This window comes from Macadamia integrifolia, chromosome 7, assembly GCF_013358625.1.
Source record: "Macadamia integrifolia cultivar HAES 741 chromosome 7, SCU_Mint_v3, whole genome shotgun sequence".
Lineage (NCBI taxonomy): Eukaryota > Viridiplantae > Streptophyta > Magnoliopsida > Proteales > Proteaceae > Macadamia > Macadamia integrifolia.
The window spans coordinates 30,381,875-30,400,403 of NC_056563.1; the positions used below are offsets into that span (position 1 = coordinate 30,381,875).

General features: G+C 39.9%; 2 protein-coding genes and 1 long non-coding RNA gene across 4 annotated transcripts; 2 read left to right on the forward strand and 1 right to left on the reverse strand.

Moving 5' to 3' along the window:
* Positions 1 to 2,661: 2,661 nt before the first annotated feature.
* Positions 2,662 to 9,221, forward strand: LOC122083146 (serine/threonine-protein phosphatase 7-like). 2 transcript variants are annotated; one of them, XM_042650856.1, is made up of 5 exons: positions 2,666 to 3,439; positions 4,005 to 4,499; positions 6,093 to 6,239; positions 8,187 to 8,294; positions 8,878 to 9,221. In XM_042650856.1, exons 1-5 carry the CDS (start codon positions 2,906 to 2,908, stop codon positions 8,944 to 8,946), a joined length of 1,353 nt encoding a protein of 450 aa, XP_042506790.1. In that variant the 5' UTR covers positions 2,666 to 2,905; the 3' UTR covers positions 8,947 to 9,221. The 2 variants fall into 2 exon arrangements, with proteins under 2 accessions (XP_042506791.1, XP_042506790.1); XM_042650857.1 differs by lacking the exon at positions 8,878 to 9,221 and having other exon boundaries at positions 2,662 to 3,439; positions 6,151 to 6,239.
* Positions 9,222 to 11,851: 2,630 nt separating this feature from the next.
* Positions 11,852 to 16,439, forward strand: LOC122084006 (cellulose synthase-like protein D4). The gene is made up of 4 exons (XM_042651983.1): positions 11,852 to 12,214; positions 12,301 to 12,865; positions 12,981 to 14,208; positions 14,292 to 16,439. The coding sequence occupies exons 2-4, from the start codon at positions 12,405 to 12,407 to the stop codon at positions 16,002 to 16,004; spliced, it is 3,402 nt and encodes a 1,133-aa protein (XP_042507917.1). The 5' UTR covers positions 11,852 to 12,214; positions 12,301 to 12,404; the 3' UTR covers positions 16,005 to 16,439.
* A 366-nt stretch (positions 16,440 to 16,805) lies between these two features.
* Positions 16,806 to 18,515, reverse strand: LOC122084008. The gene is made up of 2 exons (XR_006141799.1): positions 17,441 to 18,515; positions 16,806 to 17,158 (listed from the first exon to the last, which is right to left on the reverse strand). It is a non-coding gene; the product is annotated as an uncharacterized LOC122084008 (long non-coding RNA).
* Positions 18,516 to 18,529: the final 14 nt, after the last annotated feature.

An 18,529-nucleotide genomic window follows, 5' to 3' on the forward strand; every position in this document is an offset into this window, starting at 1 on the left:
CACCGAAACTGCAAAACCGTTTAGTAAATGGTGCGGTTATGGTTTCAAGTTTCAGGTCGATTAGCTAAACGGGTCGGACCGATTTTAACCGCGGAACCCGTTGGTTTCAAACTGAATTGAAACCGTTTAAAACCATTTAAACCGTTTAAACCGATCCGATTAATCCATGTAGCAATTAAATAAAGAAGGGACAGTGATCCGTATAACAATTAACAATTAAATTAAGTGTTCATCCTGCTTTGGTATGATTTATTGCAATTCAATTCAAGTTTAGGCTTTAGATCATGAACTTGTAATCCATATATGTTACTATGTTATTATGTTATCATAGATGAGGTGTTTTGGCTGAACCACATGTTATTTTAATAATTTATGTTGTAGAAGGCTGGATTTGGATGTTGTATGATATTAGTTCTAAATGTTTGAGAATGACCATGCAAAGAAATAGCACTAGATTATCAAATTAAGATATACCGACGTTAATATAGAATCTCTTATTTGTAGTTGCCAATTATTTTTTGATAAGCTTATGATCTTCAGTTTAGAGATAGTTGCAAGTTATAACAAACCGATTGTGAACCGTTTTACAAACCGTATGGAATAAATCGAAACTGAAACCGTTTAAAACCGTGAAATCGGCACCGTTTAGAAACCGTGGAAACCGAAACTGTTTACTAAACGATCACGGTTTCAGAAAGTGGAACCGTTTAGTAAATGGTGCGGTTATGGTTTAAGTCAAATATATGTGAATCGAACAGATCCACACCATTTAAACCAAAACCGAACCGATTAACCCCTTAACCAAAATAACAGCCTATGTAGACTTTTTAATTTTTGACGAGCAATCCTTGGATACTATTGGGTTTTGGACCGTTGACATGACTTCGGCGACCGCCAAAAATAAGGGCTCGGCCGGCTAATTGGACCAGAAATTAGGGTTCGTATGAACGAAGAGGTTGATGACGAAAGAACCAGAAAAGATGAGTGTGATGAGCAAAGCCTGTTGTCGTCACTTATTTCCTCTCCTTCAGGTCCTCAAGTGGATACAGTCATTGGTCAATAATCAAGATCTAAGACCAAGCACCAAAGTGGCAACTCACAGAAGCTCCACGTGGCAACTGGGAAAGAGTGAAAGACCAATGGTAAAAGGATTCCTTTTCTCCATGAGTTAGGAAAAGACTAATCCTTCGATGACATTGAGAGTACGAGTTGAGGTCATGGGATTCCTCAAAGTTAAATCAAATGTCCGACCGGGCGGCTAGGGGGTCCAATTTACTTAGTTGACCCAAAGTGATTTGGCTTGACACCAAAACTACCATAACTAGTAGACCAAGACTAAGTGGCATTAACATTTAACGGTGTATTTTGGTGTGAAGCCATTTTACTTTTCTGGTAAACGGTTCAAGCCATTTAGTATTGGATAGATGGGTCATTTCTTCATAATTACGGGATTTTCTTCTCGTCTTTTCAAAAGGTGTATTGGTGTTTTTAGAACTTAACCTCAAGGTGCACCTAAACTTAGGGGAGAGAGAATGTCATCTGTTAACATTGCTCTTGCATCAAGATGGGCCAATGGGAGCATATGCCCATACATCTAAAAGAGGATAGAAGAGTCATTCTGTGACCTCTTTGTCTGAGTGCAAGAACACATGATTGAATAGTATTATTTTTCTCGCTACCTTAAATATGTCTTCTTAGACATGGTGGCTTACAATCATGGGCCAATGGGAGCATATGCCCATACATCTAAAAGAGGATAGAAGAGTCATTCTGTGGCCTCTTTGTCTGAGTGCAAGAACACATGATTGAATAGTATTATTTTTCTCGCTACCTTAAATATGTCTTCTTAGACATGGTGGCTTACAATATCCCATCATTTGAAGAAATCTGTTGTTTGAACACAATTTCAGGTTACATTTGATGGAAATCCTCAAAGCTCTCGAGTTACCATGATTTCAATGTTCTTGTGTTGATCCAAGTAAGCGGTAGGGTTTTAGTGCATAGTATAGGCATCAGTATTGGTCTTAAAATCAAAATCGATCAGATCTTAGTTTTGGAATCATTGGATTACCATAAGATCGGAACCAATTAAGAACCAAGGAGTGTGGTTCCTAAGCATGCATGACGGTCAATGGCAATGAACAAGGATTCATTCACAAAAATATAATTTTCCCTTTCATGGGAGCGGGCTAGTATTGTTGCCCTCATGTATCGGGTAGGTGTAGAATACATGCTTGCTTCAGACAACTCTGGCCCTTTTCTTCTTTTTGAGAAAAAGATCCCATTTTAATATCTAGCAACTTGATTAACTACACTAGAAACAAGAGGAGACAAAATGACTAACCTGTTTGGTGAATATGAAAAAATCTGATCTAGCTCCACTCCTATGACTTAGGCATCCAATTATTTACCTCTTATCCATCCAATTGCTGGATGATTTGGACAAGCATTCCAATTCCCAAGTCCTTAAAAAGAATGAGTGGGTGGTAACTGGTTGTTGTTGGAGATGGTCTGTTTTTGAAAAAAATCTCACTTTGTTGATGCTCCCGCGTACACTATGATAGGGCCTGCGTAGGTAAAAGAGCTATGCTGCCAGGCAGAGGAACTTTTTTTTTTTTTTTTTTTTTTTAAGAAATTTTAAGAAAAAAAGGAAAAGGACGCAACAGATACGAACTTTCTGTGTTAGCACGTGTACTGAAGCTTCGCATCCCAAATCCCATCTGTTGTGTGCTTCACAAGAGAATAGAATGTCGATTCTTCTCACTTTCTTTCTTTATTCATCCATTGGATCTTGGAAATCGGAAATTCCTAAAACACTACCAATTTTTTGAAGATTTTTTTGAGTTTTCAAGGGATCGTCTTCTTCATCCTACTGCTACAGTAACAATTAGGGATCTTTCGAATTATGTTATCGCAATCAGAATCTCCCACTTCAACAACAACAACAGCAACAACTACTACTACAAATTCTTCTCCAAATCCGAAGCCTGCTTCGGATGAGAACTCTTCAGTGGACGATATCGCCACTACTGTTGAAGGCCCACATCCTCCACCTTCTCAGATCCCTCTTTCATGGCCTCCAGATGGGAAGATAACTCTAGATTGGATCCACGACCTCATATCCACCTTCGACTGGTCGTCCAGGAATGTTGCCCCTTCGAATTTCCCTTCCGTACTGCCCGTCTCTGTTTTTGATTCTCTGGTTCTCTCGGCTTCCAAGATCCTACATAAAGAACCTAATTGCGTCAGAATTGATGTGTGCGGGGAGGAATCCAGCGTCGTTATCGTCGGTGACGTTCACGGACAGTTGCATGACGTGATCTTCCTTTTGCGGGATGCTGGGTTTCCATCTGAAAATCGCTTCTTTGTGTTTAATGGTGATTATGTTGATAGAGGAGCTTGGGGTCTTGAGACTTTCCTGCTGTTGCTGGCTTGGAAGGTGGGTTTTTTTTTTTCTTTCCGTTGTTATCCACCTTTTTAGTTTTTCACTATTTAAATTTTGAAATTGAGAAAGTTGGCGATCTTTCAAATGGGTTCCAGTTGTTCATTTTTGGAAGAAAATATAGGTGTTTGTCCGCTTGCTTATTGAGTGTTATTAATTTACTTGACAGGTTTTATCGTCTTTATACTTATTTGATTCAGAATTATGTTACAAATTGAGCTTGCTGTGCCTGAAAATTTATTTCCCTCTAAAAGAAAAGAAAATAGAATTGACTAATAGCATCTAAAGATTATATTTTTATTCCTCATTATTACTGGGATAGTATTATATTGTGGGTCTCTTTTGTGTAGTTGAGCACTTCATGCCTGTTTCAGCTTCGCCTAATATTTTCATTCCTTTTGTTAGTTCAGCTATGGTTAGCTTATACATTATCCCAAGAATTAGAAGGTGAAAAATGGTTCACTTTCATGCGTGTGCTCTTGACACTAAATCTATTGTTTCTTGCACTCTTTAAGTCTTTTTTTTTGAAGTTTCTTTCTGAATTATCTCTCTGAATGCACAGGTCTTTTTGCCACATAGAGTATTTCTCCTCCGTGGGAATCATGAATCTAAATATTGCACCTCGGTCTACGGTTTTGAGCAAGAGGTAATGACAAAATACGGAGAACAAGGGAAACATGTCTACCGAAAATGTTTAGGATGCTTTGAGGGGCTCCCATTGTCCTCCATTATAGCTGGACAAGTTTTTACCAGTCATGGAGGGCTCTTTCGCAGCATGGAAGCTATTCCATCAAAGAGAACCAAGGGGAAGAAGGGTCGCAAAGTGGTCTTAAAGCCAGATGCAAATTCTCTCTCTCTCGGTTCATTGGAGGAATTATTGAAAGCAAGGAGATCTGTTCTTGATCCTCCATGGGAAGGTTTGAATTTGATCCCTGGTGATGTGTTATGGTCAGACCCATCAATGAGCCCGGGTCTTTCACCAAATAAAGAGAGAGGCATTGGTCTACTGTGGGGTCCTGACTGCACTGAAGAGTTCCTAAAAAAGTACCAATTGAAGGTAAGGTTCAAAACTATGTTTCCAAATGAAGTTTATCTAATTTGCATTATGATACTCATAGTGACTGCTTGAAAAACTCACCATATAGATCAGTGAAAGGTTAAGTTTATGTGCATGGTTTTAAACAATTGTTTGAAAATAGTAATAGAGTTTATCAATTGGTATGGATTTTTGATGTAGATAATAGAAAGTTCAGAAAATAAAGAAAAAGGAAGGGGAAGAGCAGGAGAGATATAGAGCTTACCCGGCATTACATCGCTATTTTGTCGGAATGATACTTAGAATGGTCATGAATTATCACAGTTCTTCATGAAAAAGTAGTAAAAGAATTTAAACTTTAATTCAATACTACATGAAGTCTTTATACACTCTTGGATTCTTTGCCGATGATATGACTGGAGAATATCATAGGCTGATAATTTACCAGCATTTCATCCTTTCCTCTCCCAATCACATTGAATTCACAGAATGCTGGGGGTTCTTTAGTTTAGATAATTGAAAAAACTCTTTGACCTGATATATGACTAAAACTGACAATTCAAGACTGACCTAAAATGAAATTATAATTGACCGGACTCAAATCCAACATCGAACAAAAACATTAAAACCCTAAATGCCAAACTACAATAACACATTTAGGATGTGTGAGCATTGACATATAATGCTCCTTACCTTGTCCATTCCATTCTTTCCTAGAAGCCCAACATAATGAGAAAGAAAAGACGTTTCAAGGCATGACCCCAGCTACTGCATAAAGGCCAATATATTAACTCCCAAATTGATTTGTGACTTCACAAATCAAGAAATGCTTGTGCAGCTTATCTTCCTAAACTGACTAGGAAACTAAAATAAGGAAGGAAAGTTGGAACTATCACAAAACATAGTCAAACTTTAAGTCCTAACATGCCTTATGACTCAAGTTTGATGTGGAATTAAATAAAGATAAGAGTTAGGGCTGGAAGGGGAGATCCCATTACTGAAATCAGCTAAGATAGCCTATGCTGACATGGATTCCAGTAATTAATAGCTAAAGAAATAAACTACCTAATAAGAGAAATCCCTTATGTAGACTTACTATCCATAGTTTAGGCCCATTAAAGTAGCTAAGATAGCCTATGCTGACATGGATTCCAGTAATTAATAGCTAAAGAAATAAACTACCTAATAAGAGAAATCCCTTAGGTAGACTTACTATCCATAGTTTAGGCCCATTAAAGTAGTCTATTACATCGAAAACCCATGGATCAAAGGCCCTACATGTATACAACCCAACCCTAGGCTTATTTCTAATAAAACAAGCTTCTTTTGGTGATGTATCTGCATCAATCAGTCTGTTTGGCTGATAATAAATTGGTGTGTTTGGTGGACCAGGCTGAAAATTGCCACTCCCAATTGGAAGTGTGCTTGTTACTTCGACTTTCATTTTTCTCTTTCTTTGTAGCATAATTTATCTGGAAATAGTGTTTACCTAAAATATTTATCTGGAAAATAGTCATCCGGTTCTTTTTCCTTTTCTTATTTGAAGATTTCAGCTGTAATTATTACTGTGAGTTGCAGTGCTAATTGCAAAGATGTTTATTGCTGGAACTACAGTTGATTATTAGATCACATGAAGGGCCTGATGCAAGGGAAAAACGACCTGGTCTTTCAGGAATGCAGGAGGGATACACAGTTGATCATGTGGTGGAGTCGGGGATGCTAATTACCCTTTTCAGTGCTCCTGATTACCCACAGTTTCAGGTTTTTCCTTTTTCTACATTTTATTCTGTTTCCCTTCTCCATTGCTTAACAATTGATCCTTCTTTTTGGATCATCTTTGCTACTACAGATAAACTACCTGCCTTTCTTTCTCAGGGCTTCTTTTAAAAGTGCATCACTAGTTTCAACAATTTTCTTAGCCAGAAAATTTTGGGCTAATAACTAGATACATGTACAAGAATAGGCACCAAATCTACATGTTATGTGAATAATGTTACCTTGATATGAGATGGTTGCTTGTAGGTATTACTTAACTGGATATTATTATCTTATTCTTTATTTTTTGCACTCCTATCATATAAATTGCCTTGGAAGCCTCATTAAGCAAAAGATTTGGCACGAAAAAATGAGTATGGGTTTAATGCATAGAGAAGGTGAAAGTAATCCTATGCTTTTTAGCTTTTAACAATACTAATCCATCCACCCCCACCCTACCCCACAAAAAAGGAAAGAGAAGATGCACACATTCTTTAAATTGTGCATCAGAACCAACTTTTAATATTTTACATTTTCTCCATGAAGGCATGGTTAGCATGTAAAAAAGGTACCCAGTGCTGGTCCCACCTATGCAGGGTCCTGGAAGGGGTGAGTTTGGAGTGAGTCCTCACCTCTGGCATGTTTGTTCAAAGTGGCTGCCCTCAAGACTCGAACCCAGGCGTGACAGCCCAAACCTTCTAACATTGTTCTAAGCAATGGCCCCTAAACTATGGTAAGAATTGTAACAAGTATTAGCCGTGTATTCAACTTCTATATTTTAAACCAAAAAAAGAAAAAAGGTGTTAATTTTCCTTCCATAAAAATTATCTTAACTAAATGGTTTGCCTTGATACAAAAGCCCTCATTCATTGCGGAGTCTTGTGTTGCAACATGCCAAGGCATATTTCTGTTCCTTCATACTTGCATTCTTTTCATACTATGCATCTCAGGGAAGTTACATTCATTTCATCGAATGGAAGTTACTCTGCCGGTAGACCATTTTGGGCTCATGCAAGCGGGTGGGACATTGCAATTCATTGGACCACCATATGCATCTTATGTGCTAGGCATTTAACATTCGAGGTTTGAAACCTTGGTGGTGGTACACGCTTTCTTATGTTGTGGTTGATTTTTTTATGTCTCCTTGGTGGACCTCCCATATAGTGGATGCTTTGTGTTTTACGGATGTTCTCACAAATTTTTCCTGATATGGAAGTTAAATATCATGCCTACTCAAAATTTACTCTGGAAATGGTAAATGATCCGAGGATCATGTATTATTTCATATTTATGCTTTAGTCCTTTACTAGTTGGCATGGGACCTCTCAACTCTGTTAAAGCCTCTACAAAGTCCTTTAATAGTTCCAAACCTCTATCTCGTCAGACTTGTACCTATTTTTCTGTAGGCTTCACCTTTTGCAATTTTTTCTTATCTTTTCTTACTTAATGTAGTCCACCGTTAGCTAGTTCTGTCATGGTTACGAATGAATTCAAACAACCAATATGAAACGAGTTTCTAAACTGGACAATACTCAGGCAGATTGTGCCACTGGATATAAATGTCTCATAGAGGGTCTTGTCTTTTGCTTCCTTTGAGATCCATAGTTTCTCTCTTTTAGTACAATTGGTAATTATCATACTATTTGATACGAATGCAATATTACTATGTTTGATGATGTGATATTTATCATGTGAGGACCTTAATTCTTCGATATGTTATTCAAAAGTAGAATGTCAGTTGTGTTGGCCATGTTGATTTCAGGGCCATAAGAATTGTAAGTCATGCTTAATTCTGGTTTGGATCTTATGAGAAATTTTGGCCCTGAAATGAAAAATGCAAAGATAATATTGATACACATTCACAGAATTGTTGCAGTGCTCATGTGCTTTAATTGCGTTAGTGTCATAAGCTGCAGTAAATATTCTTCTAACATGGGTTTGTCTGCCACGCAGGCAACAGAGGAGAGGTATAATAACAAGGGGGCATATATTGTATTGGAACCCCCCAAATTTGATACCCCAGTTTTCCACACTTTTGCACCCATAACACCAAGACCAAAGGTATGAGGATTATACTCCTATTTTATTAACCAAATATTTTTTTTGGACTTTAAATTTGTATTTTTATGGTTCGAGTCACCCCTTCAAGGTAGACAAAATTGAGTTACTGGCCTGATCAGCATGGCCCATTTAAGAGATCTAGATTAGAAAGAGAAGAGTGGAAAAAGTGCAACCCTATCATCATCTGAAGATGTAAAAATATTGAAAAGTTCTTCCCCAGGGTGGAGGGAGATTTAATTGACAATTTGTCATAGTGAAGAACCTTTTGTAGTTTTTTGAGCTTGGAGGCAGGTAGGGTATTTGGGAGATTTGCTAGGTTGTAGTTGAACAACCTGAATAGCCATGCGGCTGCGAAGTTGTACAACTGGGTAAATATCAGCTTTTCCGAGGGTGATTAGGGAATTATACCCTCCAACCGACTCAAAACACTTTATCATTTTATGTGGGTTTACTCACTCAGGAAACTAACTAGCTTGATCAAAGATTGCTATTTCTGAGCTGCTTTCTTTGCATCATATCATTTATGTCAAATTATGGATGCTAGCTGCTTAAATTTGATCAACTTAATGCAACTCTGGTGCAGGTGAATGCTTACTATAATTATGAAGATGTGATCGATTCAGATGAAGAGCTGGATTTGGCATCGATGTGATTGCGTCCATGAGCTGGATTTGGCATCTAAAGATGGAAATTTTCTCTGATAATGTGTGTAAAATATATTTATATCCCTGAATCCTTGTATGTTCAGTAATTTTTGTTGCAAAAGAAAAATCTTTTGCCCCCACCTCCCTTCCCCCTTCCCCCAAAAACCTTCTCAAATGTTATTCAGATGTAAATGGGAAGAGGTATACTGAGTCATTCATCAGGAAATGTGTTGTGAAATTTTTGCTTGGGAAATTGAATTTAACATTTTATTTAAGAAGCTAATTACTGCAGTTCACTTTTTGAATATGATAACATGGTTTTCACCGTTCAGCCATTCTTGACCAAAATTTGTATGGTGACTTGCTTGACCTCATTTGGTTAATACTTGATAATCCAGAGGGTGAATCGTTCAAGAAACCTAAAACTGATACTTGAAGCCCGATGAAAATTACACAAAAGGAGCATATGTATGGTAATCGGAACAGGTCATCAAAAGATGTTTTTATTATTATTATTATTATTCTTTTATTTTTTATTTTTTTATTTTTACAAGAAAGGATATATTATATTTGAGTGAGAGAATCCTACAAGTCTGACATAGGAAACACCAGGCAACGGCCAATGAAAGGGTGCACGGGGACATACTCAACGCAAGTAAAGGTGGGGCAGTGTGGTTTTTTCGCACCCTGCACAATGTGGGTATTTCCTGCGCTAGACTTGTCATCCCTTAACCCCTCCTAGTCGATCGCAAATGGTTCAAGTAAGCAGAATCAGCGATGGAATCGGAAAATTCTGATTCCGATTCAGCCAGAATTAGTTGGGATCGGAATATTTCGCTGGAATTGGCCTGAACCCTGGAAATAGAGTGAAAATCACTCAATCCGGGGCAGCTGGAATCAGGTTGATTCTGATCCGATATTATGGTACCACCAATCCGAGTTCTTCAAGTAGTCATCAAAAGTTACAACACCCGAACCGAAACCCCACCAACACCCCCCCCCTCTAAAAATAATCCTCGAAAAAGTACAATGAAAAGAAACACAAATATCTTCGAGAGTAAGAATGCCACTTGGTAAACATTTCTGGAATTGATTTCGAAATAGTTTGAGAGCAGAGGCAGCATCTGGTATTCTTACACTGATTATGAAAATACCGTTTTAATAATGCAAATGCTATTCTCCACTTTTGTTCATCCTTAAAATTTAAACATCATTCTCCAATTTTACACCTTCCCAATACTTACCAAAATTTCATTAATCATTTTGGTTTTATTTATGAAAATGTAATTATTTACTTCTTATACTGTCTGATAATTATGAGATGGTAGAGATGCTATTGGACATCTTATTAATTTGCAAAATTACTAAAACGTTGTACTCATTAATAGGAACTAGGAATACATCCCAAAATATAGTTGTTCTCGTAAATATTAAACCAACTATTGGCTGTAAAAAAATTTGTCCATCTCTTCCGGCAAGGGAAAGGAGCTTGTTTCAACACTTTTGTCCGTCTTTTCAAACTATAACATTATATACATGACAATTGCCATTTCCACCCATGTCATAAGAATGCACTCTTTCTATTCTTAAAAAACAAGGATGAAGATGAAAAAAAAAAAAAAAAAAAATCCCCAAATCCCTGAACCCTCTCGACCAAAAAAGGAAAAAAAAAATCTCTGAACCCTGAAAATAGAAGATGAAGAAGAACCCCAACCCAAAATCGATATTGCAAATAAAGCATAATTGAAATGATTCCCATCGATCTAGCAATTTTCAGTTAAGCTGTCTGATTGCAGCGAAAGGAAGTGAAATTGATTTTTTTTTTTTAAAAGTATTGTAATACTTAAAACTCCTACCATATTTCATAATTATACTTTTCGTATGTAATCATGTTTTTCTTTCAAAACAAAGAGATTTGATTGCAAAATAAATAAATTTGAAATATTTTGGATTTAATTATAATTCATGTGAGATAATAATTACAAATAATTTTATTTTAGTATTGATTTGATTTCACTTCTTTTCCCTTCCTTTAAATTCCCGATATGCATTCGCACATCCATGATCCCCAATGTCAACCATGGTTTAAAAGAATAGAATCAGGATTTGGATGAGGCTGGTCCAGGCTGATTCTGACCTGGAAGACTGGATTAGGATCCGGGATCCCGGATCAGCCTCAGCCAATTCTGTTCTTTTAAACCCTAGAGAAAACAGCTCTAAAAGAACCGAATTTTTTTGGGAGGATCAATCCACCTGGTATGAATGCAGTTCGTTTTCTCATATAAGGACCAGCCAGCCCACAAGCTTTTTGGCCCATGGGATCAGTCACAAACGATCTACTTTTAATCCACAAGATACGTCAGTTGGGCTGGGCTGGGCTGGGGATGGGCCTGGTGAGTCTAGAACCGACTCTATTTATGAAGTTTGAGACTAAAATCCATCTGAAACCTAACACCAACCCATCTAAAAGCCCATAAAAAATATAGGGACCAGTCACCTGATCATACGGGTTAGTATCCACCATCTGTTCCATTTCATGCCATGGATGAAGAGAGGTATATTTAGAAGTAAAAGGGATAGATGTTGGATGTTCACAAGGTGATGGTAAGAGCAGCAGATCCATTCTTAAATACAGGTGTCACCTTTAAGCTATGTTTGGATGCCGACAAAAGGAAAAAAATCAAAATCAAAAAATTTGAAACTGAAGTTTTCTCTTGTCTGGACATAGCTTAAACGAAAAAATGAAAAAAATGTATGGACGTGAAAGGGAAGAGCCTCTCGAGTCTCGACTCCACAAATACTCTCCTTAAAACAGGCATGAAAGAACCCTGAAAATAAGAAATGAAGAATGAGTCTCTCGCCATCAATTCATCTACCCCCTTTGACCTTCCACAAAATTTTCTTACCTCCTTTTCTCTTTCTTTCCTTCTTTCACCCCCAATCTCTTTCCTCATTCTTCAATCAACTCTTCACCTTAGGTGCTTCTCCACATTTGTTCCTTACAGTAGGTGGTAGACGGGGCTTCTTCAAGGATCACATCTTCTTCAACCTACCACCAATTAAACCAAATATGTCTAAATCTTTCGTAGCAAAACCCAATTTTGCTTTAGAGTTTCCATTGTATAAGATATAATAAATATGTGGTTTCATGATCTGGGTATTCTGTAGAAAGTAATCACAGAAGGTGGGAAATGATGATTTCGAAATTGGGTTCAACCCAGAAGATACCGTTGATGCTGCTTCTGTTTTTGGCTTGTCCAGTTAAGTAATCTGAAGGTAAAAACTGATTCTTCTCTTCTTTCTAAATATCATTTTGGGAATAAAAAAAAAAAATTTAAATCGATTATTTTCCTTTATATCAGCTAGCATTCGAGAATGAAACAATTGAACAGGGGAGTTGCAGAGAAGCAGCATTTGCATCACTGAGAAGTTAAAGAAGAAGAGAAATTAGATTAAAAAAATATATATGGCATCTTTATCACCGAATCAACAAAAGAAGGCTTCAAGGAGCCCCAGGAGTTCAGACCCACAGACCAACAGAAGCTCAAGTGGGCAAACAGTGAAATTTGCGAGAAGAACTTCAAGCGGACGTTATGTGAGTCTTTCTAGGGAAGACCTAGACATGTCCGGGGAGATTAGCGGCGATTACATGAACTACACGGTTCACATTCCTCCTACACCAGACAACCAGCCGATGGACTCGACGGGGGTAGCAACGAAAGCAGAAGAACAGTACGTAGCGAATTCTCTCTTCACGGGAGGATTTAACAGTGTCACCCGTGCTCATCTCATGGATAAGGTTATCGACTCCGAGGTGACTCACCCTCAGATGGCTGGATCCAAAGGCTCTGCTTGTGCCATGCCCGTTTGCGATGGCAAGACCATGAAAAACGAGAGGGGACAAGATATCACCCCTTGCGAATGCAGGTACGTACATGTAGTAGCAATCCCAAATCCCAAATCCCAAATCCCAAATCCCAAATCCCAATTGAAATATTGAATGATCGAATTGAGTTTGCAACGACTGTGTGTGTGTGTGTAGGTTCAAAATTTGCAGAGACTGCTTCATGGATGCACAGAAAGGGTCGGGGTTATGCCCAGGGTGCAAGGAACCATACAAGATAGGGGACTACGACGACGACCCAACAGATATGTCGAGCGGAAGGTTGCCATTGCCCGGTCTGGAGGACTCAAAGACGGATCGTCGCATGTCGATGATGAAGTCCAACAACAACAAATCTATGCTACTGAGGTCCCAAACAGGGGAGTTCGATCACAACCGATGGCTATTCGAGACAAAGGGAACTTACGGCTATGGCAATGCCTTCTGGCCCCAAGATGACATGTACGGCGACGACGATGGTGATGGAGGTCTCCAAGGAGGAATGGTGGAAACGGCAGACAAGCCCTGGAGGCCCCTCAGTCGAGTGATCCCCATGCCTGCTGGTATCATTAGCCCTTACAGGTTGCTTATTGCGCTCAGGTTGGTGATACTCGTTTTCTTCCTCATATGGCGTATCCAGCACCCGAACGAGGATGCCATGTGGCTGTGGCTGATTTCAGTGGTATGTGAAGTGTGGTTCGCATTCTCATGGATTCTTGACCAGATTCCCAAGCTCTGCCCCGTCAACCGCTCCGTCGATCTTGCAGTGTTGAGGGACAAGTTTGATATGCCTACTCCTTCTAATCCCACCGGAAGGTCTGACCTCCCCGGCCTCGATATGTTCGTGTCTACGGCAGACCCAGAGAAAGAGCCACCTCTCGTTACTGCCAATACCATCCTCTCCATTCTCGCCGTCGATTATCCAGTAGAGAAACTCGCCTGCTATATCTCCGACGACGGTGGGGCTTTGCTTACGTTCGAGGCCATGGCGGAAGCTTGCAGCTTCGCTGACTTGTGGGTCCCCTTCTGTCGGAAACACGACATCGAACCCAGGAACCCGGATAGCTACTTCGCCATCAAAGGGGACCCCACCAAGAATAAGAGACGGTCAGATTTCGTTAAGGACAGGAGGAGGATCAAGAGGGAGTACGATGAGTTTAAGGTCAGAGTCAACGGTCTTCCAGATTCCATCCGTAGGAGATCAGACGCCTTCAATGCAAGAGAGGAGATGAAGATGTTGAAGCATATGAGGGAGAGTGGTGGGGACCCGTTAGAACCCGTTAAAATCCAGAAGGCCACGTGGATGGCTGATGGGACCCACTGGCCTGGCACTTGGGCCGCTAGTAGCCGCGATCATGCCAAAGGAGACCACGCTGGTATACTCCAGGTAAGTAAGTCTTCCTCTCTCTCATATCCTTATGAAGGTATGAATGAACATTTCTAATCTAACGAGATAATGCACCCCCGCAGGTGATGTTGAAGCCTCCGAGTTCAGATCCTTTGATGGGATGTGCGGAAGAGAAGATCATAGATTTCACGGACGTGGACATAAGGCTACCCATGTTTGTGTACATGTCACGTGAGAAACGTCCGGGTTACGACCACAACAAGAAGGCGGGTGCCATGAACGCTCTAGTACGTGCCTCTGCCGTCCTCTCCAATGGCTCTTTCATTCTAAACCTCGACTGTGATCACTATATCTACAACTGCAAAGCCATTAGAGAAGGTCTCTGCTTCATGATGGATCGAGGTGGTGAAGATATCTGCTACATTCAATTCCCCCAACGTTTCGAAGGCATTGATCCATCGGATCGTTACGCCAACAACAACACCGTCTTCTTCGACGGTAACATGAGAGCATTAGATGGATTGCAAGGCCCGTTTTACGTGGGTACGGGTTGTATGTTCAGGCGGTTCGCGTTATACGGGTTCGATCCACCAAATGTGAACAAAATAGTAAAGAACGGAGCAGAGCAAGAGACCCATGCATTGAAACCCACGGATTTCGACCCGGACCTGGATGTAAATATGCTCCCTAAGCGTTTCGGCAATTCTACTATTCTAGCGGAGTCTATACCCATCTGTGAGTTTCAAGGTCGCCCATTGGCTGATCACCCTGCCATCAAATACGGTAGGCCACCTGGTATTCTCACAGTTCCACGTGAGCCATTAGATGCTACCACCGTGGCAGAAGCCGTCTCCGTCGTCTCCTGTTGGTATGAGGACAAGACCGAGTGGGGAGACCGAGTTGGATGGATCTATGGATCGGTGACGGAAGATGTTGTGACCGGCTACCGGATGCACAACCGTGGGTGGCGCTCTGTTTACTGCATCACGAAACGTGATGCGTTCCGAGGAACGGCACCGATTAACCTGACAGATCGGTTGCATCAGGTGTTGAGGTGGGCCACCGGGTCAGTGGAGATCTTCTTCTCCAGAAACAATGCCCTATTGGCCACCAGGAAGGTGAAGTTTCTGCAACGCTTGTCCTACATCAATGTCGGTGTCTACCCCTTCACTTCAATCTTCCTCCTCGTCTACTGCTTCCTTCCAGCACTATCCCTCTTCTCAGGGCACTTTATTGTACGGACATTGAGTGTAACTTTCCTCATCTACCTTCTCGTCACCACTCTTTGCCTCATCGGCGCCGCCATTCTGGAGGTTAGGTGGTCAGGAATTGGTCTAGAGGAGTGGTGGAGGAACGAGCAGTTTTGGCTCATTTCTGGCACTAGTGCTCACTTGGCCGCCGTCTTTCAAGGGCTTCTCAAGGTTATTGCAGGGATCGAGATCTCCTTCACGCTTACTTCCAAGTCGGCCGGAGATGAAAATGAAGACATCTATGCTGACCTCTACCTAGTCAAGTGGACTTCTTTGATGATTCCTCCCATTGTTATCGCCATGGTCAATATAATTGCCATTGCTACTGCGTTTGCTAGGACGGTTTACAGTTCAAGCCCTCAATGGAACAAGTTCATTGGAGGAGCTTTCTTTAGCTTGTGGGTGTTGACTCATCTCTATCCATTTGCTAAGGGACTGATGGGTAGGGGAGGGAAGACCCCCACCATTGTTTTTGTGTGGTCGGGTCTCATTGCCATTACCTTGTCTTTGCTCTGGATTGCAGTTAACCCACCAAAAGCCGCTACTACTGCATCTGCACAAGCTTCATCGTTTCAGTTCCCCTGATGAGTTGTGATCTATGAATGAAACATGAAACAAACAGAGCAAGGATGGCTTCAAGCATTAGGGAATTCGAGGGTAGAGTTTCTCCATTTCTTTTTATCTTTTTTTTTTCTTGACATTAGAGAGTTTTTCCAAGTTTTGAGGAGTGGGCTTTGTGCGATGTGATTAATGAGGAATTCTTTTTCCTCTTCCTCCTATAAGGCTCTATATGGATCATTGTTTCCGAAGAAGATTTCACGGAAGGTGTGGAGAGGGGTACGTGGGCTTCTCCCGTCGCTAGATTTCTTAATAGTAGCTGGAACATCTGGCTGATCATATGATGGGTTGCTGAAAAGTTTGAAACGCAGGAGAGATGCAGAGAAAATTTGTGCATTTGTGGTATCTGACTAAATTTGTAATTTTGTTTTTTCTGATGAAAAGAGATGATTCAATTTGTAATTTTAAGCTTAAGCCCCCCCCCCCTTCCCACCCACCTCTTCTATATATGAATCAAGAGCAAGTAAAGGCTTCCTATATACACCTCTAATGGCTTCCAAGGATGGCAAAACCTTTTTTTTTTCTTTTTTCCCTCAAATAAAACTTCCAATTATGTGAGTAACCGTACATTGTCTGTAGTTTCTACCTCATTTCAGAAACCCTCCTGCTATGAAACATTAATAGAGAATTACGGATCAAACATTGGCATCAACAACATCCTTGCCACCACACGTCCACGCCCGGTACTACTTTATCGAAAGTGTTACTTGTCGGACCATATGAACCCAAGTTGCAACATAGAAGGTGACAGCAAGGGCCATCACAATAGATCCAAGAAAAATAAACTTCTGATTGCCATACAATATGAATATAGTGCTGCACATAATTGCAAAATAAAAATACCAATCCTATCGACAAAGTTAAAACTGATATGGTCCAAGTATCTGGCATGATTTCATGAAGTAACTATCAATATGCACAAAACGAGCTCGACTGATTTTCCCTAAATCTTGCTTTACCTAAACTATAATTGTTGTCATCTCTTGAAATGGGCAAAGAGTACCAAGTTCCCCATCCTACAGATCTCACTGCTCGAAAGGCACACGTACAAATAATTGACCATGAAGGGTTACTATAGCAGACGTGTGATGAGGATCAATTCTCGACGATAAGCTGATAACCTGGAAGAAGAAACCAGTTACTGTAATGCATGCTTGAATGAAACAGTCTAAGACATGTCCAAGTTATATAATTAAGAAATGGAGATCAACAGATGAGCTGGCTACTATTAAAAGCCAACAATTTGAAGCACACTCATGGGTAAGTTTGGCACCTTTATGGGCCAATCTATGAGACAACATCATGTCGATAAATGATCAAATGACTAATTTTTAACATCAAGGTACCATACTTCATGAACCAGTGACCATTTTTTTTAATTACTGAATAAAATAAAGACAGACCTTTTTAAAGGGGGTGACACCCCAAGGATTATCAGGCTGCTCTGGTTCACCGGTTATAACCAAGCGCCCAACTGGATCTGACTGAACACGCACCTGAGCACACAGATAAACAAGTCAATATCTTGTGCCAACTGAGAATATTGTACCTTCTATCACAGAAAAGTGAAATGTTGATTTTAGATGAGACAAAATTACAAGCTGCACTGAAAAATAATCATGGGTACTTGCAGCATATGAGGGGAGAAAAATAAACTGCAAGCTACTCTCTGAAGAAATTTTTTAGGTATTAGTACTAGGCTCTCCTAAGCATTATCAGACGTCCAACAGAGTTTATTTTTGTTAGCAGTATATGTGCAGAGGAGGCTCATTGAATGGAGGGCAGAGAACCATGCGTCTGCAACATTGTTAATGGAGTCCGCAGACACCCTCATCATTTATTCTGATCTTATAACTAGCCCTTTAGCAGTTTGTCATACCACAAATACCAACGTTAAAAAATAAAAAAAATAAAAAAATAAAAAAGAAGAAGAAGAAGAAGAAGAAGAAGCATCCCAAAATCTTGGATCGGGAGCTATCAGACCTGTACTCAGGTAGGACAGTAATCATAGTACTGAATTCAGATTTGGAAATGTGAAAAAGGTGCACTATGGAAAAAAGTCAGCAATGAATTAGATAAGGTATTAAAGATGAAACTTCAGCACAAAAAGTCCGCTCTTTTCTGTTAGATAGGTTCTCATAGAACCCATTTTTAAACAAAAAAAAACCCAGTTTTCTTGCATTTTTTGCAAACAATAGTTCTTTAAAGAGTCCTTTTTTGGCGGACCAAATTATTCATTCCCCGAATTATTTGCACAAGAAACCTAAAATATCATAAATCTTCCCAATATTTCAGAACAAGTTAAATTCAAAGTGAATAATTTTGTTAATGCAATGGCACCAATAACCCACACTAAGGATGATGACCTATAAACAGGTAGGGGTCTCATCTTGAAGATAAAGGACCATGACCCCATTCAAGTCCTGGTTTCGCACGGCCGCAGGGAGTGGACTAGATTGGTCCACTTTTTTGTGGATTTTTTTTGGGGGGGG

Excerpts from the sequence above, each read along its gene's own strand:
- LOC122083146 (XM_042650856.1), top strand. The coding sequence starts at position 2,906 with ATGTTATCGCAATCAGAATCTCCCACTTCAACAACAACAACAGCAACA. Across the intron at positions 3,440-4,004 it reads TGCTGTTGCTGGCTTGGAAG|GTCTTTTTGCCACATAGAGT; the intron begins GTGGGTTTTTTT and ends CTGAATGCACAG. Across the intron at positions 6,240-8,186 it reads CTGATTACCCACAGTTTCAG|GCAACAGAGGAGAGGTATAA; the intron begins GTTTTTCCTTTT and ends TCTGCCACGCAG.
- LOC122084006 (XM_042651983.1), top strand. The coding sequence starts at position 12,405 with ATGGCATCTTTATCACCGAATCAACAAAAGAAGGCTTCAAGGAGCCCC. Across the intron at positions 12,866-12,980 it reads ATCACCCCTTGCGAATGCAG|GTTCAAAATTTGCAGAGACT; the intron begins GTACGTACATGT and ends GTGTGTGTGTAG. Across the intron at positions 14,209-14,291 it reads ACCACGCTGGTATACTCCAG|GTGATGTTGAAGCCTCCGAG; the intron begins GTAAGTAAGTCT and ends GCACCCCCGCAG.